The 23,575-nt window shown below is 41.9% G+C and overlaps 2 protein-coding genes across 2 annotated transcripts in view; one reads left to right on the plus strand and one right to left on the minus strand.

Annotated features, from left to right (window-relative positions):
* TMEM86A (transmembrane protein 86A) overlaps nucleotides 1-23,575 on the minus strand; it is a 150,047-nt gene that overhangs the window by 25,876 nt on the left and 100,596 nt on the right. The gene's annotated exons all lie outside the window — the stretch shown is intronic.
* The window catches only part of IGSF22 (immunoglobulin superfamily member 22), a 49,812-nt gene continuing 28,699 nt past the window's right edge, over nucleotides 2,463-23,575 (plus strand). The window contains exons 1-12 of the mRNA XM_058161406.1: nucleotides 2,463-2,574; nucleotides 5,773-5,904; nucleotides 7,931-8,067; nucleotides 8,313-8,412; nucleotides 9,905-9,944; nucleotides 12,251-12,422; nucleotides 13,267-13,380; nucleotides 15,740-15,902; nucleotides 16,727-16,999; nucleotides 19,118-19,402; nucleotides 21,039-21,163; nucleotides 21,964-22,105. Of these exons, the coding sequence (XP_058017389.1) occupies nucleotides 2,463-2,574; nucleotides 5,773-5,904; nucleotides 7,931-8,067; nucleotides 8,313-8,412; nucleotides 9,905-9,944; nucleotides 12,251-12,422; nucleotides 13,267-13,380; nucleotides 15,740-15,902; nucleotides 16,727-16,999; nucleotides 19,118-19,402; nucleotides 21,039-21,163; nucleotides 21,964-22,105 (1,795 nt within the window). The remainder of the gene's footprint in view (nucleotides 2,575-5,772; nucleotides 5,905-7,930; nucleotides 8,068-8,312; nucleotides 8,413-9,904; nucleotides 9,945-12,250; nucleotides 12,423-13,266; nucleotides 13,381-15,739; nucleotides 15,903-16,726; nucleotides 17,000-19,117; nucleotides 19,403-21,038; nucleotides 21,164-21,963; nucleotides 22,106-23,575) is intronic.

The following is a 23,575-nucleotide window of genomic DNA, read 5'->3' on the forward strand; positions in this document are numbered from 1 at the left end:
ACACGGGAGGTGTCACGAGGCTGGCTCCTGGGAGTTACCAATGCTTCCTTGTTGGAGGGCATTTTTCCCACCGCCTTGAAAGAGGCGGTGGTGAGGCCCCTCCTCAAGAAGCCTTCCCTGGACCCAGCTATATTGGCGAACTATCGTCCAGTCTCCAACCTTCACTTTTTGGTGAAGGTTGTTGAGAGTGTGGTGGCATATCAGCTCCCCCAATACCTGGAGGAATCTGTCTTTCTAGACCCGTTCCAGTCCGGCTCCAAACCGGGGTACAGCACTGAGACGGCTTTGGTCGCGTTGGTGGATGACCTCTGGAGGGCTCGGGACAGGGGATGTTCCTCTGTCCTGGTCCTTTTAGATCTCTCGGCGGCTTTTGATACCATCGACCATGGTATCCTGCTGCGACGGTTGGAGGGATTGGGGGTGGTCCTATATCTCTGACCGGACACAGACGGTGTTGGCAGGGGGGCAGAGATCGACTTCTAGGTACCTCACTTGTGGGGTGCCTCAGGGGTCGGTTCTCTCGCCTCTCCTGTTCAACATCTACATGAAGCCGCTGGGTGAGATTATCCGTGGTTTTGGGGTAGATTATCATCTGTACACTGATGATACTCAGCTGTACATTTCCACTCCAAACCACCCCAATGAAGCTGTCGAGGTGATGGCCCGTTGTCTTGAGGCAGTACGGGTCTGGATGGGGAGGAACAGGCTCCAGCTCAACCCAACCAAGACAGAGTGGCTGTGGGTTCCGGCGTCCTGGTACAGCCAGCTTTCGCCCTTGCTGACTGTTGGGGGTGAAGTATTGGCCCCCAGGGGAAGGGTGTGCAACTTGGGCATTCTCCTAGACGATCGGCTGTCTTTAGAAGAGCACCTGACGGCCGTCGCCAGGGGAGCATTTTATCAGGTTCGCCTGATTCACCAGTTGCGCCCCTTCGTTGACCGGGACTCTTTACGCAAGGTCACTCACGCCCTCGTTACCTCTCGCCTGGACTATTGCAATGCTCTCTACATGGGGCTCCCCTTGAAGAGCACCAGGAGGCTCCAGTTAGTCCAGAATGCGGCTGCGCGGGTAATAGAGGGAGCACCACGTTGCTCCCATATAACACCCATCCTGCGTGGCCTGCACTGGCTGCCAGTAGCTTTCCGGGTGCAATTCAAGGTGTTAGTGACCACCTTCAAAGCGCTCCATGTCTTAGGACCGGGGTATTTACGAGACCACCTTCTGCCACCGATAGCCTCCCAACGACCTGTGCACTCCCACAGAGTGGGCCTGCTCAGGGTGCCGTTGACCTAACAATGTCGGTTGGTGGCCCCCAGGGGGAGACCCTTCTCTGTGGCAGCACCGGCTCTTTGGAACGAGTTACCTCCGGGGTTACGCCAACTCCCCCACCTCCGAACCTTCAAGTGGGAATTAAAAACTTTATTATTTAATCGTGCGGGACTAGCCTAAATGTATTTTAAATGTATTTTAATTATAGTTTTTAAATTTTAAAGGGTTTTATGTCGGTTTTGACCGTTTTAGTAATTTGGCCAATTAATATATTCGTTTTAAATGTTTTTAAATTTGTTATTTATATTATGTGTATTTTTGTTTTTTAATATGGCTGTAAACCACCCTGAGTCCTTCGGGAAAAGGGTGGTATAGAAATTGGATTATAAATCAATCAATCAATCAATCAATCAATCAATCAACCGGTTCTCTGCCCTAATGACCAGCTGGGTAGGTGTGGCTCGGTGGTCATGTGACTGTGTGGGAATGCCCAATTCAACGTCACTCACATCGATGGGCGCTTCGCCTTAGCTGTTACAATGTAATAAGGGTTAACCAGAGAGGCAGTTTCTGTAAGCAGAGCAATAAAGATTAGGCTAGAAACACCAGAATGTTTCCTTCCTGCCTTCCTTACAGGATTAGCCCTGTAAATTGGAAAAAAACAAAATAAGATTTCTTCCAACTGGTTCTTCGAACTGCTTAGAAAGTTAACAACCGGTTCTCCCGAATAGGTGCGAACTGGCTGAATCCCACCACTGGTTTTAACTCCCTGAACTTCCTTGACCACTGTTTCTCAACCTTGATCACTTGACGATATATGGACATGAGGGCTGGCTGAGGAATTCTGGGAGCTGAATTCCACACATCTTCAGGTTGCTGAGGCTGAGAAATATAGGCTTGGTAGTCAGTGGTTCTCAACTTTTTTTTCACCACTGACCCCCTTTAAATACCTTTTGTGGCCAAGGACCATGGCCATGGGCTCCCAAGACTTAACTCAGGATTTAAATCATAACATTTCTTCAAGCCTTCACAGATGACATTGTGGGCCCCCAGGACCACAGGTTGAGAACCGCTGGTTTAGATCAAGACCAAGTGAAATAGAAGAGGTGCTTACATTAAATAAGTAAAATGACTTTTTTTTCTCCTTTCCACAGCTTTTATAAACTCTGTAACCTGTAAAAACATCAAAGTCATTATGGCAACTGCAGCCCTGCAGATGAAATCGCAGGTCCAGCAACATTACTCTTCTGAGGTTTCCTCTTCCAGCTCAGTGCAGCATATGACTCAGACAACCAAAATCACAGAAGGCAAGTACTGTAGTTCAAAGCTGGCTGAGGAACTCTGGGAGTTGAAGTCCACAAGTCTTAAAGGGACCAAGGTTGGAGACCCCTGCTGTAGTTGGATAATTATCTCCAGGAGGTCAGAATATTAAAAAAAAATACTATAGCTGTTTTTAAAGAAGGAACTAAATACAGTTATATTAATTAATTCTAAGTCAGCTAATGTAGACAAGTTGGTTAAATCTCGGTGCCCAAAAAGGGGGTGGAATCTCCTTTTGACAACCACCCATCAATATTGTTATACTCAGTACTTTTGCTTGCTTCAGGCTTAGCGTATGGGAACTGTAATTCACAATTATGTTTAACTTCCTGAATCTAATGTTTTCCAAAGGTGATGGTCTGTTATGGTCTGCAGTCCTAACAAACTGTTATTGCAGAGTGCCAATTGCAAAAGCCAATTGCCTTTCTAATTCTGCCATTCAAAACCAATGGGAAGTCTCTTGGTGTCTTATATTTGTTATTTATTTTGATATTTCTAGGCTGCTTTGATACTTGCCTGCCCCCAATAGCACTTAGACTTATATACCACTTTATACAGCTTTACAGCACTGTCTGGACAGTTTACAATACCAGCATATTACCCTCAACAGTCTAGGTTCCCATTTATGTGATATCACCATCAGTCTTACATGGAGGTGGTATTCAGCAGGTTTTGACCAGTTCTAGAGAACCTGTAGCAGAAATGACACTGAAATAAAAAAATATATATTTCTTGTAGAGTTGCTTATAAGCATCCCCCAAGCCACTGTAGAAAGTGCTAGTTCCATCAAAATTTATTTCAAATAAGGCCTGATGTATTTTTGAGATTATAGCTTTAATGTTGAATAAATAATTTTTTCAACATTAGACAGATCTCTGCTACCAATCAATTTTGCAATTATAAATTGATTTAACAATACAGAAGTGATGGCATCCTATATTCTCACTGTTGTTCTGGTCCAAATTATAAAGTATTGTGTTATTATAAAAATACTTTCCTCTATGGAGGCCTTTTTTCCTACATGATAACAATGGATATAGATATTTCTTGATTAAAACTTAAAACCTGATTAAGACTAAACTGATACCTAAAATAAAACCTGGAAACATCTTTCTCTACATTCATCACATGACTTATATAAAGTTGCTATTGAATTCATTTGTTTTATGAAAGTCCACTTGGAATGGAAAAAACAGATTCTTACCCAATTCTTACCTAACAACTGAACATTCTTCATCTCAATCCATTATTTGCCATGGTGGTGCAGTGGTTAGAATGCAGCATTGCAGGCTAACTCTGCTTATTTATTTATTATTTATTTATTTGATTTATTTGATTTTTATACCACCCTTCTCCGGAAGGACTCAGGGCGGTTTACAGCCAAAATAATACCAATTTGATAAATAGATTTAAAAACATTTTTAAAATCTTATTCTATTTGGCTAACCCCCTTTAAAAATTATAATAAAAAATGATAAAAAACCCCAATTAAAACCGAAGTGTATTAGGCCAGCCCTGCGCGGTGAAACAGAAAGGTCTTGAGTTCACGGCGAAAGGTCCGGAGGTCAGGGAGTAATCGTAGCCCCAGAGGAAGCTCATTCCAGAGAGTGGGTGCTCCCACAGAGAAGGCTCTCCCCCTGGGGGTCGCCAGCCGACATTGTTTGGCTGACGGCACCCTGAGGAGACCCTCCCTGTGTGAGCGCACAGGTCGATGGGAGGCTATCGGTGGCAGCAGGCAGTCCCGTAAATAGAGGCTTAGAGTTCGATCCTGACTGGCTCAAAATTGACTTAACCTTCCATTCTTCCGAGGTCAGTAAAATGAGGACTCAGATTGTTGGGGGCAATATGCTGACTGTGTAAACCACTTAGAGAGGGCTGTAAAGCACTGTGAAGTGGCAAAAAGTCTAAGTGCTACTGCTATTAGCTGAGCTGCTTGGTAGTATAAACAAGGTATGCCCCCAATTCTACCCTAATTTGAACTAAGCATAAAATACATCGGTTTGGAGGATAACATTCTGATTGCTGTTACAAGTAGTCCTCGAATTACGACTATAAATGAGCCCAAAGTGTATGTTGCTAAGTGAGAAAATTGCTAAGTATGTTTTGCCCCATTTTACAACTTTTCTTGCCACATTTGTTAAGTGAATCACTGCAGTTGTGAAATTAACAACACTGTTGCTAAGTTCATCTGGCTTCCCCATTGACTTTGCTTGTCAGAAGGTCACAAAAGGGGATCACATAACTCCAGGACACTGCAACCGTCATAAATGTGAGTCAGTTGTCAAGCATCCGAATGTAAAGGACAGGACTATGGGAATGCTGCAACAGTCGTAAGTGTGAAAAATGGTCATAAGTCGCTTTTTTCAGTGCCATTGTAACTTTGAACAGTCACTAAACAAACTGTTGTACATTGCGGACTACTTGTAAAAGGCCTAAAATCCTAAAATCACTCATTTTTTCATGACCTCTTATTTTTTTTAATATAGCCATAATTATTTTTTTCATAGAGTCATAACTGTTATTGAATAACTTATTTGCAATCTTGATTATTTAAATCTCTAAATATAAAATACATTTATATATTTTATTTAAAAAATTATATTTAAATATAAAAATAAAAATCTCTAGATATTTAAAGTTTTTGCATTTAAAGGCAACCTGTAAAATATTCAATATAATTGTTTGCTTATGAGACAGAATTTCAATGCAAATGATTATAAGTTTTTTAAAAAATTGATTATTAAATACAGAATCAAGAAAATTCTTGATGTTCTTTTTTCATAAATTGGGAAGGGTCCAAAGCACGAGAGAGGGGCATGATTACATCAGCAGCAAATAAATCCAATAGATAATTTTTGCCTTCTTACTTGTTCTTTGATGAAGGTTATGGGGATGACATAATGATAACTTCAAAGGAAAGAAGGCTGGGAGAGCTGGGATCCTTTTTCATTTTTAAACAGAATTTGTGGTGAATATTGAACTGTGAGATCTGTTCTAAAGTTTATTGAAATCATGACAGACTTTTTTCTTTTAGTGCTTTGGTATTTAGCCATCCGTTGCTGGAAAAAACATGAGCCATTTTTTTCCCTTAATTATTGCTTTCTGGAGATATTTGTGGACCTAATTCTCGAACAGATTAATGAAAAATATTATTCTGTATGACGTGTGCCTGCTTTTATCTGCAGAGGAAATGGTTTCCAAGAAATCCTCTTCTTCTGTAGCGTCCTTCAGCATGGTTTCTCATTCTGTGGAAATCCCTGCCGGAGAAAGCATTCCTGAATTTACAGAGAAACCTCAGCCACTGACAGCTCCCGAAGGTAACCTCTTATTCACCCTCCATATTAACCTTCCCCAATATAATATTTGCAGATGTATTACATCTGCAAATATAATGGGGTGAGCTCCTGTTACTTGTCCCAGATTCTACCAACCTAGCAGTTCGAAAGCACGTAAAAAATGCAAGTAGAAAAAATAGGGACCACCTTTGGTGGGAAGGTAACACCGTTCCGTGCGCCTTTGGCGTTGAGTCATGTTGGTGACATGACCAAGGAGACGTCTTCGGACAGCACTGGCTCTTCGGTTTTGAAACGGAGATGAGCACCCTGCGAGGGGAACCTTTACCTTTACCTTATTACACCATAACTGCCTGGTTCTCTGTTACATTTATGTTCAAGAGGAAAGAATAAGAATTCTTAAGTAGTCTTAATTCTTAAGTAGAATAGTCTTATTCTTAAGTAGAATACCAATACCAATGCCAGTGCTGGAAAAGAGTGGCCTCATTTCTAAATCATATTGCTTCATGTATAGCACAATTAAACCAATTCTGTTGGAACACATAGGATAGATCAGTGATGGCTAACCTTTCACGTCACTGCATGCCAACTTGCATGCCGGAAATCGCACAAAAAACCATCCCGCCTGGACCGCGCAGCCTCGCTGGTCTTCTCGCATGTGGGAGCACCAAAACCCAGAAGAACAGCGTTCTGTCATGCATGCATCCACTGGCACCTGAACTTCCGGTTTCAGGCACGGAGGCCTGAACAGCTGACTATCATGCATACATGTGACAGAAACCTGGAAGTTCATATGCCGGAGTGGGCATGCATGATGAAATGCTGCTGTTCTGGGTTTTGGCGCTCCCACGCACGCGGAGGCCAGCTGACAGGCACATACATATGTGTACGCAGGAATGCGGAAGAGGAGCCAGCAACGCTGCACATCCCACGTGGGATGGTTCTGCATGCCACTTCTGGCACGTATTCCATAAATTCACGGGATATAGGAGAATGACTGGCAGACCCAGGGGAAGAAGTTAAAAGAGTCATTGGTTATGAATTTTTACATAGCCACAAGCAAACTAAGTCTAATCCCTCTTGAATGCCATTGACTATTATCTAGTTCTAACCAGATGCTAACCATTAGTCTGAGAAGATTCCTGTCCATAGACTTCAACAATACGTTATCTGGAATTTCTGCATGCAGATCTGGATTTTGCGCAGTTGATAGGTTAATGATGCAAGAGAAAGCTAGTCCTTCAAATAGCTAGGTTATCTTAAACATAGCTAGACTATGTAGGTTTTATAGGTAATCACTAGCATCTTTAATTGTACTTTCAAGCCCAGCTCACCTAGCATGGGTGTTACATGGGCGAAGTAAGTCTTTTCTGTCGTTGTTGCATCCAGCTGTCGTTTCTCAGCAATCTTTAAGCTAATCTCATATTAAGTGCATTGTAAGGCAGTAATTCCCCCATGAGGTAACTAAGCCATGAATCTCATAAAGAGAGCTTCTTATTCCAGGAATGGGCTCAAAGGATGTACAAGTTGAAGGTGTGCGAAGGCCTTTCTGGTCATGGCTTCCACTCCTTCTCAAGCAAGAGCTGAGAGTTCAGAAAGACCCCAGATTGCTCCCCAGTCCTGATCAAAGGTGGAAGTTCCCCAAAACTTGGTCCTCCCCAGAACTGGGAGAATCAAGCACCCATGGGCACTTAGTCTTGCTCAGGTTGAACTTGATCTTGTTCCTCCCCATCCAGGCACCAACAACCTCCAGATACTGAGATCAGATTGTGCCTGCATCATTTAGACAATCAGAAGTCAAGATGAGTACTTCTGAGTACTGAGTACTGCTGAGTATGAAGTATCTTGGGGCAGTTATTATCATCAGTGTGCTGGTGGTACCCAACTCCAAATAGATGGCTAACCTGTCGTTGATCTCATTTAATTGCTAGAGGAGCTAAAGAGGAGCATCGCATCTTGAGGCAGCCTGAAAATTGTCCCCAAATGTGCAAATCTGGTACATTCAAACTCATTTGTTGTTCAAATCTCATTCTGTGTTGCTTGCCAACAGGAGATAAGGCTATATTCCGAGCCAAAGTGATAGGTAACCCCAAGCCCCATGTTACGTGGAAAAGAGAAAGTGGGATGCCGTTCAAAGAGGGATCAAAAGTATTTTTCGACAGCATCAATAAAGAATACGTCCTCAAGGTAAAAATGTGTGGCTTTTTAAAAGTTGCTTCTCTCTTTTGCTTCTTTCTCTACCTTGCAAAATTATGCTTTTTTAAAAAAAAATATCCAAGGGTGTTTCTATCATCTTATTAAAACTTTCTTTAAATTCGCCTTTGTTGAACTGAAAAGTGTCCACTCTCTAAGTGCTACAGACATAGGCCCCATTTGACCTCTAGAGCATTAAGGGTACTTTCATTTTGATCTGTGTTGTTTTTTCGTTGCAGTTAGAAAACCTCACAAGTGCTGATGCTGATCTTTATAAGTGTGTGGTTTCCAACAAGCATGCTGACATTATCTATACGGTGTCCCTGATTATAACTGAAGGTAAACAAGAAGCATAAATTCAGAGCTGGGAAGAAAAATAATATCCCATTTGCAATCGTCTCAAAGGTGCTTTTTTTCATGAGACAACTGGATTTTCTTCTTTTTTCTTTGAAGACATTTGGCTTCTCATCTAAGAAGCTTCTTCAGCTCTGACTGGATAGCGGAGAATGGAAGGATTTACTGTATAGTCCTTGCTAACAGGTGGTAATTTGCATCCTTTTAGAGGATTGTTGAACAGTGGTGGGTTGCTCCTGGTTTGGTCCGGTTCTATAGAACCGGTAGTAAAACTGGCGGGAGGCTCCACCCACCGCCACAAGGTCATCATGGGTGATCTGCACATGCGCAGAAGCTTCTGTGTATGCACAGAAGTGTGTGAGCGCATGCGATTGCTCCCGTTGCGAACCGGTAGTAAAGGTAAGTAGAACCCACCCTGTCATTAAAGCACTTGAAGGTTTAAGAGAATCTTTACAGACTTTTATCCCATTTTCAAACTAGAACAATCCTGTAGCTTTTCCTTGAATAAAGGAACTGGATGCTCTGGGGCAATGTATAATAAGGACCACAGATCTCTGGCCTCTCTCTTCAACTTCACCAATTCTTGATGTGTTAGAATTGATACTCCCTTCAATTTTGCTGGCTGAACCAAAGGTGGGATTCAAAAATTTCAGCAACTGATTCGCTGCCCGGTTGCTGGGTGGGTGTGGCCATGGGGGCATGGCCTACTTGGCCTCCTATACCACAGCCAGGGGAGGGGGGTGTTTTCACCCTCCCCAGGCTCCGGAGGCTTTCCTCGAGCCTCCAGGAGGGCGAAAACAGCCTCCCCCGGGCACCGGAGGCACTCCGGAGGCCAGAAATGGGCCCATTTCCGGACTTCTGGTACTTCCAGTTTTTTGCCCTCCCCAGGCTCTGGAGGCTTTCCTGGAGCCTCCAGGAGGGCAAAAATGGCCTCCCCCGGACACTGGAGACCCTCCAGACTTCCAGTAGGCCCATTTTTCACCCTCCCACAGCCTCTGCACATGCCATGAACTTACCTGGCATCCAAAACAGGCCGACTGGAGACTCATGGGATGGGGGAGGGGGGCAGAGTCATCCAGTCCTTGGAACAACCAGTTTGGCAAACCAGATTAAAATTAACATCCAATTCACCCAAACCGGTCCGAACTGGCCCAAATCCCACCCCTGGGCTGAACATTCTGGAAGTAGTGATCCCAATGTATCTGGGAATCAGGGTAATGAAAGACTGCCATGAGATATCCAAAGCATCTACATCTTGCTTCTTTTACACCAGAGTTTCTTGGCAACTTTAAGATGTTGTAGTCTTTGACTCCCAGAATTCCCCAGCTAAATGATTCACTCAGCTTGCTGGCTGGGGAATTCTGGGAGTTGAGGTCCACATACGTTAAAGTTGGTAAGATTGAGAAACCCTGCCTTATACTTTTGGCTGCTTGGACTAATCCTCCCTTTCCTCTTTTTTTTCATGATTTTTTTAAAGGCCAAGAAAAGTTGGATTTCAAAAAAATGCTGAAAAAGAGGTGAGATGCTTTCCATCTCTTACCTTTAGCCATAAAAAACAGTCATATCTGACCGGATCACAGAAAGTCTTCAGTCCCAATGGGGGAAAAATCATGTCTTTAAGACTTTACAAAAAGCAGATAAGGTCTGTCATTTTTTCTTTCTCCTATATTCAGCTACTTACCAAACCTGAACATCCAGATTTGTACCATCCAACGTATTTCCTTGCCTCCTCTGGAAAACTCCTATCAGTTTGCAATAGTTTCCCCATTTCCCCAGGTGTAATGGGATTGAAAATAACCTTGGGAGATCCGTAGCCTAGGCCAGGGGTCTCCAACCTTGGCAACTTTAAGACTTGTGGACTTCAACTCCCAGAATTCTGGGAGTTGAAGTCCACAAGTCTTAAAGTTGCCAAGTTTGGAGACCCCTGGCCTAGACAACAGACAAAAAAGAGATATCTCAGCCCACAGAAGGAATGGGAGTAGAGAAAACATCTCAGAAGGGACTTTCCCTAGTTCTCTGGAGAATAATGACATCAATCCCCTAGAATAACACAATCCTCTGGGTCCTAGAGAGAATGGGCAAAGTGGGGCTGTTCCCAAAAAGCTAATTATATATTGAGTCTCCTTTCATCCTAAACAGTAAAGCACATATAAAATGAAGAGGTAACTAAGGAAAAGAAAGCCAGTTTGGTATAATGATTAAGGCTACAGGCTAGAAATCAGCTGGACCAGTCACTCTCTCTCAGTCCCAGGAAGCAGGCAACAGAAAACCACTTCCAAAATCTTTTCAAGAAAACAGCAGGAGTACCAGTGGTGGGTTGCTTTCGGTTCGTCCCAGAGCGGGTGAACCAGTAACGGCAGCGGTGGGAGGCTCCGCCCACCCGCCTGGACGGCTCTGCGCATGTGCAGAAGCATCACACGTGCATGTGCGTGCACCCACGAGCAAACCGGTAGCGAACAAAATTGAAACCCACTACTGAGGAGTACCTAACAAAGAAACAAACACCTCAGTCCTATGGTAGAAATGCAAGCAAAGGTAATCAACTCCACTTAGATTGCCTGGGCAATCTACGTATTCCTTGACTTATAATTTAGTTCATTTAGTGATGATTCAAAGTTACAACTGCACTGAAAAAAGTAACATATGACCATTTTTCACACTTATGGCCACTGTAGCATCCCCATGGTCATGTGATCAAAAATCAGCTGCTTAGCCAACTGACTCATATTTATGACAGTTGCAGTGTCCTGGGGTCACATGATTACCTTTTGTGACCTTCTGACAAGCCAAGTCAATGGGGAAGCCAGGTTTACTTCACAACCGGGCTACTAATTTAACAATTGCAGTGATTCACTTAACAACTATGGCAAGAAAGGTTGTAAAATGGGGGGAAACCCACTTAACAAATGTCTCATTTAGCAACAAAAATTTTGGGCTCAGTTGTGGTCGTAAATTGAGGACCACCTGTAACTTATCCTTGAAAAGGCTATTGGGAGCCCATTTAATTTCTTCAGGACAGTCTCCAAAGTCAGAGTAGCAGTACAGGAAAGCCTTTTTTTGCCTAAATTAGCCTGGTGAGGTCCATTTCTGTTACTGTCTCAAGGAACCCATCTATCTGGTTCTGAATATAGTCAGGGAAGAGAAAACTGACTGGAATCCTCTAAAATGGCATTGTGCTGGAAAAGGTCTTCTAATGTCATTTAGAGTCCTGAGGTGTCTTAGTAATCTCCCATTCAGGTACTAACCTATCCTATCATGCTTCATTTTTTGAGATCAGCCAAGTGCTAACACATAGATGGTTAATACATAAAAGCTTTTCACCTAATTTCATGAACCAAGTTGCTTGAAGAGGCTTTTTCATGATACTTTAGTGGGTAGCATCAAGATAATATAGAGAATAATATTGCAATTGGGTAGCTGTTTGGGGCAGTGGTGAAATCCAAATTTTTTTACTACTGGTTCTGTGGACGTGGCTTGATGGGCATGGTGTGGCTTAGTGGGCGTGACTTGGTGGGCATGGCAGGGGAAGGATACTGCAAAATTCCCATTCCCACCCTACTCTGGGGACAGCCAGAGGTGGTATTTACCGGTTCTCCAAACTGCTCAAAATTTTTGCTACCAGTTCTCCAGAACCGGTTAGAACCTGTTGGATTTCACCCCTGGTTTTATCAAAGTACTTGATGAAATTATTAATGGCTTTCCAGGCTCTCCTCCTATAGTTAAAGATGGAATTGTAACTCTGACTGGGGGTTAAGGGAGAAGGGGTTCCACAAAAGAATGTATGTGGTTTTATGACAAGCTCAATGATTTTGTCTGTATGTAGGGGGCTTCCTACTCCAAAGAAGGAGAAAAAAATGATTGATGAAAAGGAAATGCTGGAGATCCTCTCCAAGGTGCCTAAGAAAGACTTTGAGAGGGTCTGCATGGAGTATGGTTTCACCGATTTTCGAGGACTTCTTAAAAAGCTGAAGGAGATGAAGAAAAAAGAAGTTGAGGTCAGTGATGGATCCACCCAGTCCTTGGATTCTTGAGTTGCCTTAGGTGTGCATCACAATTTAAATATAGGGCAATAATTTTCCTTTAAAAGGATATATATGCTGTCTGTCTGCTATGGGAAAATGATTTTTTTTCTGACCCTATAATCCCTTACATCGAGGTGGAATCAAGGCAAATGAATGGAGCTGAGTATTTACTGGCTGGATGCCCTTCTTGATGCCTATGCAGACTTCGCAGCAGATCTTTTCTCTTTGCACCCTGATATAGAAACATCTGTTGCTGGCTAGGATTGAACTCTCAGCCTCCTGAGTGTGAGGCAAGCATCTTCACCTCTAGGCCAGCAGTCCCCAATCTTTCCAGCTTGGCAGACTGGTGGGGGGAGGAGAGGGGATGATTTCATGTAAATGGCAGCTGCAGTGCACATGTGCACCCACCCCTCGTACAAATGGAACTGCGCTGGAGTGCAAGTGCCCATCACTTGTGCAAATAGTGCAACAATACAAAAGATACATATAAAATGTCTGCCAGAATATATTGGTTGGCTTGAAGATGCTGAAAGACTATTAGCTACTGATTCTCTCTTATATATACAACAAAATATAAACTCGCTAAATTCAGCTGTTCCTGTTTTGGTCAGAGGCTTAACAATGCAGCATCATTACAAGTAATATTGGAAATACATTAAAAGAAAAATATTGGATCACAGACTCAAGAGATTTATGGTCAGATCCATGTATCCAACATGAGTATTACACAAGTTGCAATAAGTAAATGTAGCAATAAATAAGGTTAAAAATAAATATAAACAAATGATCTAAAGATTGCTCTACTTTTATGTTTCAGACTATAAAGATTCTAAAACCCTTGGAAGATGTTTCTGCTAAAGTGGACTCTACAGCGATATTTGATTGTATTCTGGAACTCAGGGATGCCAATCTAAAGATGATGTGGTTAAAAGTAACTATATTTTTATTTATTGTAACTGAAGTGGGTGAGAGCAAAAGGCCCTGTATATTTGTCTACAGCAAGATGAGGAATCTCTTCCATTCTGGGAACTGAATCTGGTGTTTGATTGAGGGTTAGAAGTTGCATCTATGTTGACAAGCAGCACAATATATGTTGACAATATATGTTGACAAGCAGCACAATAAGATGGATGACATCTTACATACACTTTCACAGTTACTGCAGGTCAGAAAGCCTTATCTCATTGTATCTCAGCATTTCTCTTCAGGTTTCTGTGAGTCTATTGTGAGGACCAATGGACAACAGTCAGTTTAAGTAAATTTGCTAAGACGGAAAACAAAACCTAATTTTTGAGGATAAGGGATAAGGCTTTTTGGCCTAGCAACAGTGCTATCAATCACTGCTTTCCCCACAACTAATTGATGTTAAGGAGCAACAATACTGAGTAAGATCAATGGAGGGACTGAGTAAAGTATCTCCCCCGCCTACACTAAGTCTCTCCCTACCTCCTGAGCAGTGGTGAAATCCATTTTTTTAAAATTACTGGTTCTGTGGGTGTGCCTTGGTGGGTGTGGTGTGGCTTGTTAAGTGTGGCAGGGGAAGGATACTGCAAAATCCCCATTCCCTCCCCACTCCTGGGGGAAGGATATTGCAAAATAGGGGCCGTGGTGGCTCAGGGGCCGTGATGGCTCAGGCTGTAAGATAGCCTGTTATTAAAACACAGCTGCCTGCAATTACTGCAGGCTCGAATTACTGCAGTTACTGCAGGCTCGAATCCCACCAGGCCCAAGGTTGACTCAGCCTTCCATCCTTTATAAGGTAGGTAAAATGAGGACCCAGATTGTTGGGGGGGGGGCAATAAGTTGACTTTGTAAAATATACAAATACAATGAGACTATTGCCTTACACACTGTAAGCCGCCCTGAGTCTTTGGAGAAGGGTGGGATATAAATGTAAATAGAATAGAGAAATAGAAAATCTCCATTCCCACCCCACTCTGGGGCCAGCCAGAGGTGGTATTTGCTGGTTCTCCGAACTACTCAAAATTTCTACTACCGGTTCTCCAGAACCTGCTGGATTTCACTCCTGCATCCTGAGCCTATTTGCCCTTCATAAAGCCCTGAAGACATGGCTGCTCTAGGCATTTCAACCAAGCAAATCTTGGTGATGGTGATGTAGTTTTATCCAGGAGGTATTGTTTAATTGGAGCATCATGAGTTTGTACTTTTGTGATGTTTTTTATTGTTGTAAACTACCCAGAGTCATTGCTATGAGATGGGTGGCTCTGTCAATAATTTATCTAAACAAACTTTAGCCTGATCAGATAAAGATGCAACAAGGGGACACAGCTGCACCTTATAGGTTGTAAGTGATACAATCAAGGGTCAAAGATAGACTTTGGATTGCCCGGCTGGTGGCTTAAAGCCACCTTGATGAGGAAAGACTTCTGCAAGGCAATTAAAGTTAAGAGCAAGAAAAGTTATATTCCATGAAAAGGTGAAGTGGGAGAATTAGTTGCACTGTAATACATAAGAAAAAAGATAAAGGTGACCCTGCGGATTTTACTCTGCTAGTCGTTACCAACTATAGGGGCAGTGCTCATCTCTGTTTTAAGGCCATTAAGCCAATGCTATCTGAAGACAATTCCATGATCATGTGACCAGCATGACATCATGGAGCGCTATTACCTTTCCACCATAGTGGTACCTATTTATCTACTCACATTTGCATGCTTTTAAACTGATAGGGTTGGCAAGAGCTGGAGCGAGGACGGGAGCACATCCCATCACTTAGTGCTTGGGTCTTGAACCTGGGCTTCCAGCTTTCCAGCCAACAAGTCCAGCACCTTAACGCTGAGCTACCACACTGGCTTTTTGTTAATGCATGCCCAGAGGAAAATGCTCTGGGTTTCATTTCATTTTGTTTGTTTTACCTACTTTACAGAATGAATTAGCTACAATTACCTCTAAAGTAATTATTGCTTTATGAAATGTACAGCTGAATCCATGCATTGATTTTGTAGTAAATGTTCACTGTTTGGAAATTTGAATTTTACTTACCTTGGAGCCAGTTACTGAATGTGCAATTTTTACCTGAAGGTTGTCATTGCTCAATGAGACATGACAGCCTTAATAAGACAGAACATTCATACTAAGAGCTCAAACAGGTATTGTGCTATGAATTTAATTCATACTTGAGGGTGCCAATCATAACCAGGCGGGGAAGCATTAATAGAGATAGATAGAGATAGACATAGCTATCTTACAAAGCCCTCTTTCTTATTTTAATAACACATGTTTGCCATGTGTTTACTCAACCTTTCAAAAACTTCACATTTTCTTCATTCTAGGGTGACGAACCCCTGCGTCTTCAATATTCTTTAGGAAAATATGAGACAAAACAGATAGGCACTAAGTTTTTGCTGTACATCTCTAACGTCAACGAAAGTGACATAGGTGCCTACTCTTTTGTCATAAAAGATAAAGTTCTCTCTGCAAATTTGTATGTAATTGGTAAGTTTGATTTCTTTCATTTAATATGAGGATGATGAAAGGTCATGTCTTCCACTTGTATGAGTCATCATCTTTATCTTTTCTTTAGGGAGTCAGGGAGCTGGGAGCTGCATTGAAAAGTTTGGGGCTTGTCATGAAAGACGTCACAAATCTACTAGAAAGCTTAATATTTTCTTATATTTTCTTAAAAAGAAAACATGTTACACTGAACATCACAAGCTTCTAGAAAAATTTGAGAAATTCTAGGAGGAGCAAAAAATGTCAGGATTTTTGGGGTAAGGGTACATTCAGCTCCCAGACGAGGCACATATCCTGTTCTACTGCAGAAATACAGGTAGCAGTCAACTTACAATAATTCATTTAGTTACCGTTCGAAGTTACAATGGCACTGAAAAAAGTGACTTATGACCATTTTTCACACTTACAACCATTGTAAGCATCCCCATGCTCATGTGATCAAAATTCAGGCTTGACAACAGATTCATATTTATGACGGTTATAGTGTTGTGTGATCCTGTGATCCCCTTCTGCAACCTTGTGACAATCAAAGTCAATAGGGAAGCCAGACTCACAACCATGTTACTAACTTAGAAACTGCAGTGATTCACTTAACAACAGTGGCAATAAAGGTTGTAAAATGGGGCAAGATTCACTTAACATCTTTCTCGCTTAGCAACAGACATTTTGGGCACAATTGTGGTTGAACATCAAGGACTATCATTATGCAGAACTGAGCTGTGGAAACTATATTTTTAAAAGTTCTCCATCGACAAGCGTCGACATAACCAGCGGCATTCATTCTGAGTTTTATCTTCTTTTGACAGATGAGCCTCTGGAATTTTTGTCAGATCTGAAACCCCTGAAAGTAAACGAAAGGCAAACTGCTGTGCTTGAGATCCGGCTTTCCAAAAAGGTCTCCAACTTTGTTTGGAAACTGAATGGAAAAGAGTTGAAGCGGGATGACAAGTACGAGATCATCACCTCTGAAGATGGCTTGACACACACTCTGAAAATTAAAGATTGCCGCCCGAGTGACATGGGGAAGGTCAGCTTTGAAGGTGGAGGCCTGTTGACAGAAACTGAGCTTTTCATTCAGAGTAAGAGATGCCAGGGTTAACTATTTCCTACTGCCTGAGTTTCAGGCAAGCAGCTGGTGCTTTGCCTATATCAGTGATGGCTAACCTTTTTGTCCTTGCGTGGCAAAAATGTGTCTGCGTGCATGAGAGCACACATGTGTGTGCCCACACCTATAATACAATGTGCACACGACATCCCCCCCCCTTGTGCATACATATGCCCTCTCTGCGTGATCCACCCACACCCCGTTTTGGGCCTAACAGGCCTCCCTGAAGCCTCCTGGGACTAAAAACAGGTGGGGGACACAGGGGGCGTGCTGCCCCCCGCATGCCTACACTGTTACAGGTGTTATGTTGGCATTGTATGCAGTTTTATTCCTCTCTAGCATTCATCTCTAATCTCCAGTGATGCATTTCCTGCCTCTCTAGGATTTATCGGTACCTCTATCTGCTCCTTTGAGGCACTTCCTGTTCCTATTGGATGTATATACAGCTCAGCTGGGGCAAGGGCTCGTGTGCTGGCAGAGAGGCCTATATGTGCCACCTGGGGCATGCGTGCCATAGGTTCGCCATCACGGGCCTATGTGCTTAATAGCATTTAATAGCATTAAAATGATGCTATTTAGTACTGAATTGAAGGTGAAAATAGGATGCTCTGTTTTCTTTTTCTGATAATTCACTTGTTCCTTTTTTTTTTTTTAATTCAAAAAGTTTTACAGAAAATTTTTTCCCCCTTTCCCCCCCCTCCCCTCCCCCCTCCTTTCACAACCCCCCTCCCCCCCCGACTTCCCGGAACGAGCACAAGGTATAGTTAAAAATAAAACAAACATATGCTAAAAATTTTTCGTCCCAACTTAATTATACCCCTACAATCATCAATTCCTAACTTCCCCCAAAAACAAACAAAAATAATACATCATAATCATTCAAAAACAATCTGATAACTCTTAGTCTGATATCTACTTTGAATATAGTCAATCCATTTTTTCCATTCCTTTAAGTATCTTTCTTGCGTATTGTCTTTCAAAAAGGCTGATATCTTCGCCATCTCAGCCAAATTGGCAACTTTCAATATCCATTCTTCTATTGTAGGTAGTTCTTTTTTCTTCCAGTATTGTCCTATTAGTAATCTTGCTGCTGTTATTAGATTTAAAATCAATTTAGTCTCAATTACTGTACAGTCCATAATAATTCCCAACAAAAAAAATTGCGGCAGGAACTTTATCTTCTATTTCAAAACATTTTGTAAAACCCACCAAATTTTTATCCAAAAGGCCTTTATATCCTTACAAGTCCACCAAATATGAAAATATGTAGCATCATCACAATTGCATCTCCAACATTTTGCTTGCATATCTGGGTACATACACGATAATTTCTTAGGATCTAAGTGCCATCTATAAAACATTTTATAAAAATTTTCCCTCAGATTCTGTGCCTGCGTGAATTTAACATTTCTAACCCAAATTTTTTCCCAAGTTTCCAATAATATTGGCTCCTGAAAATTTTGTGCCCACTTTATCATACAGTCCTTTACCAAGTCCCTTTCAGAATCTATTTCAAGTAACACATTATACAATCTCTTTATATGCTCCTGAGACTGATTTCTAATTTGCTTTACCAAATTTCCCTCGTTTCTTGTTCCTTTTTTTTTAGTACTGAATAGCAGATGAATCTTTGGCTTTACCAACTATTATTAATTAAATCACATGACAGTGAAAATGGAATACTGAATATCTGAAAGAATTTGTTGGGTAAAACAAAGTATTTGGAGGTTAGGGAAACCTTATTAGCTACTGTAGCATTGATAGATATCTACATATAACCTTTTGCTACAAAACCACCAGTGTTTTCTGAATGAATATGGAAGCGCCCTAAGGGGAACTTTAAAAAACGATTACAAGTATGCCTTTGAGTTTATAGAGAAAGCAAAAGTATTTATGGGCAATAAGACTATTTTAAGATTCCACATTCATATTTTCATAAATTGCTTCCTCATTTCCAAGCCTTGGGCACTTTTCCATTTTCTTACTTTGCTGCATATCAGCATGCTGCTTGTAGTTACCAATCTTGATTCCCATAGATGATTTGCATAGCATTGAACCATACGCAACCAACATCTGTCTTCTCTCTCTTAAGGAACACCAATTAAGTTTGTCCGAAACCTGAAGAACGTCCGAGTCAAGGAGAAAAGCAAAGCTTGCCTGGAATGTGAGCTGACCAGTAAAGATGTGACGTTGAAATGGATGAAGAATGGGAAGGTGATTGAAAGATCTCCCAAATTTACCATGACCCGTGAAGGGAAGATGGCAGAATTGATCATAGATGATGCCGAGCTAAGTGACTCAGGAGAATATATGGTAATTGCCACACAAGAAGGTGATCCTACAGAATACTACAGCAATTGTAATGTAACTGTGGAAGGTAAGAGCTCGAGACGATCTGTGTGCATTGCCTTTGTTTATGAGTGATAAGCTTTGAGTAGATGAAAATGAGAAGAAGGCATTGTGTGACTTTCAATCTCAAAGTACAGATGACGCTAGTTGGTTCACAAGTACCCAACTATATCCCATGTTCTTTTCTGAATAAAAATGGCAACTTTTAGTGGTAAAGGTGAAGATAAAAGATACATCCAGTGCATTCTCTTTTTATAAGTAAACCTGGAAATTTAGCCAATTTGCCCATGAAAAGATACAATGCAGTTTTTGGGTAGAGAAACCAATTCAGAAAACTAGAGTGTACTGGTTATAAACTCATCACTCTATCCACAATAAAGATTGTTTGTGGCATCTCAACTATCTGAAATAAAAAAGGACAGTTCCCCCCTCCCCAGTCAACAATACCTCTCCTGGTTAGTCAACTAGAGGCAGTTCTTCTTCTACAAGGGCAAGTAGCAGGTGTAGTTCTGCCATCCCCACCCTCCCCATTAATCTGCACCAAGTAAAACAACGGGACAAGCCTTTTCCCAGTGGTGAAATGTAAAATTTGTTACGACCGGTTCTGTGGGCGTGGCTTGGGGGGGGTAACGTGACAGGATGGGTGTGCCCAACTTTTTTCTTTTTACTTTTAAAAGTATTTTTTCTACAACCTCTTTGGCCGAAGAGGTTGTAAAAAAATGCTTTTAAAAGGCTCTGACAATCCCAGCTGAGCCGCACGATTGTCAGAGGCTTTTTTTTTACTTTTAAAAGTATTTTTTTGGCCAAAGAAAAAATGCTTTTAAAAGTAAAAAAACAAGCCTCTGATGATTGCGCAGCTCAGCTGGGCATGGGAGGGGGGCAGGGAATTTTGCTACTGGTTCTCTGAACCATCCACTGCCATCGCTACTGGATCAGGCAATCCAGTCCGAACCGGGAGCATTTCACCCGTGCCTTTTCCGCAGAGAACTTCATGACTGAATGGGCTTTGGCCTCCCTGGTTCTGACCAAAGGGCTACCATAATTTCTGGATTCTGATTGCAGCATCAACCAGTCCTTGACTGGTTGCGTGCTTCCTTTTGTTTCTGACTTGGGGAGTGACAGCAAAGCTGCTGGTTTTCTTATGGTAATTGCATGTAGACAAAATGCTGGTGCCAGTAGCAAACAAAGTCTGTGTTGCGTAAGCTCATTCACACTGAATTCTCCAGAAGCTTCTCAGTGAGTTACAATCATTCTAGCAGTAGTTCTTGATAATACACACATGTGCGCATGCACACAGACACACACACACTTTGCCCCAGGACAGAAGTCCTGGTCCTTTAAATTGGGGATGGTTGCTCTCCGATTATTTGCCTGACATCTGTGACATGGGAAAGAGGGAAGCAACTTCTCCATTGCCTAAGGCTAGCCATATCTTGATCCAGCTCTGGTCTCAATGCTTTTAGATACTTCTTTTACTACACTTTTAACAACCCAGAAGACTGCTGCAAAATCAGAAGTGGTATGGAGGTACACCAAGACGGATAGCTTTATCCCAATTAATTCACACTAGCTTAATGAGAGTTGTTCCTCCCCACGCTTATCTCATTCATAACTGCATCTTTGGCTTTCCCTGTTTTCTGATTTCTTTCCTCCTCCATCCTCAGAGAGATTTGCTACAGTCAAGAGTGGCTTATCAGATGTCCAGGCAGCTACAGGAGACCCGGCGGAGCTCTGTGTAGTCCTGAATGATGAGAGAGTGGAAGGTGTGTGGCTGAAGGATGGCAAAGAGGTAAGTGGTGAAGAAACCTGGGCCTTCTAGAATCATAATGTTCTGTTGTGACCCAGGCCCAAGTAGGTAGTAGACGCAATCAGTTCAAAAACTAACAGACTTTATTAGAACAGCTGAGAATTAACTCATTCTCAGCGTCATCCAAACTAAATCAAAGCAAATTCTTCATTACATAATTCTTCCATCTTATCACCAACCTTGATCTAATTAGGTAAACTACCAAAAGCTTTTCTTGGCAAAAGTTGAAAAGCAGAAGATGCCGACAAGAAATAAATGCAGCACGACAAGGAGCAAGGCTATCAACATTGTTTTCTGACAAACAGCCCAAATGCCATTGCTGGTCTTTTAAGCCTTATGGGAGGGGCCAATCATCTTACCTTCTGGCAACTCTTCTCATGCATGCATTAGGAACAGGCTCCCCCTGTTCCTCTGCGTCACTACTGTCAGCCTCTGGAGGCTCCGGAGTCTGCACATCACTCCCAGATGGCCCTGGCCCCACCTCTGCCTCAGACACAGAGCCCTCATCCAGGCTTTCCCCAGCCTCCAGGACTGGCCCATGTTCTTCCTCAACCTCATCGCTGTCCAACTCCGTTGTCAGTTCCTTAGGCTGCTGGCAGACCACAGCATGTTCATATCTCAGGGCTCAACTGAGGACTCTTATGATAAAACGGGCATCATGCTAAATTAGGATACTTGAATAGGTCCCAGGGAGACCTGAGCCTAATAGTCATGCAGAGGGTTCCTGTTTCTGATTAGCATATTTTGAGACATGTATTTTATTTTAAAAAATCTTTCTGCAGATCACAGATATGAGAGGAATCCAGATTGTCAAGCAAGGAGCTGTGCACAAATTGATCATTGACAAGATGGGTGAGGAATTTGAAGGGAAGTATACTTTCAGAGCAAAAGGAGCAGAAAGCGAGGCTACCGTCAGCATTGCAGGTATAGGATTCTTGCTGTTCTGGGATTGTACTTCTGGTTTTCCTCTAGAATTCAGTTAGTCCTTGTCTTCAATGACTTCTTTCTCCATGTTTTCTTGGGCTTACATTACAAAAGCATGGTAGATATCCACCTGGTTTAAAGTTACCAAAATGTTATCCGCTGCAGAATAATACAAAATTGTATTTATGTGTCCTGAATAGTATGCGTTTTGCTTAGCCTGAAGTATGAAGCCAGGCAACTGTAGTTTGTTCAATAGACCATGACTAAACAAATCTTGGCTCACCATTATGCATTAATCAGATTGAAAGAAATTGTACATTATATGAAGTTTTATAGGAAATCTTTTGCTAAGAACAGTTATTATGATATGGAATACAGAAAATGGTTTGACTGTTAAATACTATAAATTTAGACTCTTAAAATGGGAGCAATTCAATCAAGCAGAACAATTCTGCTTGATATGCTGAGTCCAGGCCTCGTTGTTGATCTTAGTGCAATTTCTGCTTGAACATTGTATCATGCAACATTGAGTCATACAACATACTAAGCCATATTTTAAACATTGTTGAATAAATCAGAACAGTTGGGTTTGCATAACATGTTAAATGGCAAGCCATAAAGGTAAAGATAAAGGTTCCCCTCACACATACGTGCTAGTTGTTCCTGACTCTAGGGGGCAGTGCTCATTTCCGTTTCAAAGCCGAAGACGCAGCACTGTCTGAAGATGTCTCCGTGATCTTGTGGCTGGCATGACTTAAACGCCAAAGGCATATGGAACACTGTTACCTTCCCACCAAAGGTGGTCCCTATTTTTCTACTTGCATTTTTTACGTGCTTTCGAACTGCTAGGTTGGCAGAAGCTGGGACAAGTAATGGGAGCTCACCCTGTTACGGGGCACTAGGGATTCAAACCGCTAAACTCCCAACCTTTTGATCGACAAGTTCAGCGTCTTAGCCACCGAGCCACTGCGTCCCTAGATAACATATTCTATAGCATGCCCAATAAACAAACCAACTGTTGCATTAATTACATTTTAAAATACTGAGACACTAATGTGATGTTCCCAAAACTCCAACTCACTAGTTTATTAGAACAGGACATTCCAAACCAGTCTCAGTGCTTCCCTTTAATTGTTTATCCATTCCCTTTGGCAAGCCATACTAACCTCTAAAATTACAGAATACCAAAGTCAAATAAAGCTATTATGCTTAATATAATATAAAAATTCCATCAATAAATATATAGCTCTTTTGTCACATTAAAAGGCCTGTTAATAAGTGAAATGACCGCCACAACTCATTTGACATGCTCTATGTGAAGTATAAAGTGGTTGAAATCACTCAGATCTCACTTTTGTATGCATTGTAATTTTTTCCCCAGAAAAATCTTAATTTTACCTCAGGAATTCTATTACAGGTTGTCCTTGACTCACAGCCATTTGTGTAGTAACCATTCAAAATTAAAACAGC

The sequence above is a fragment of the Ahaetulla prasina genome, chromosome 1 (assembly GCF_028640845.1).
Source record: "Ahaetulla prasina isolate Xishuangbanna chromosome 1, ASM2864084v1, whole genome shotgun sequence".
NCBI classification, from domain to species: domain Eukaryota; kingdom Metazoa; phylum Chordata; class Lepidosauria; order Squamata; family Colubridae; genus Ahaetulla; species Ahaetulla prasina.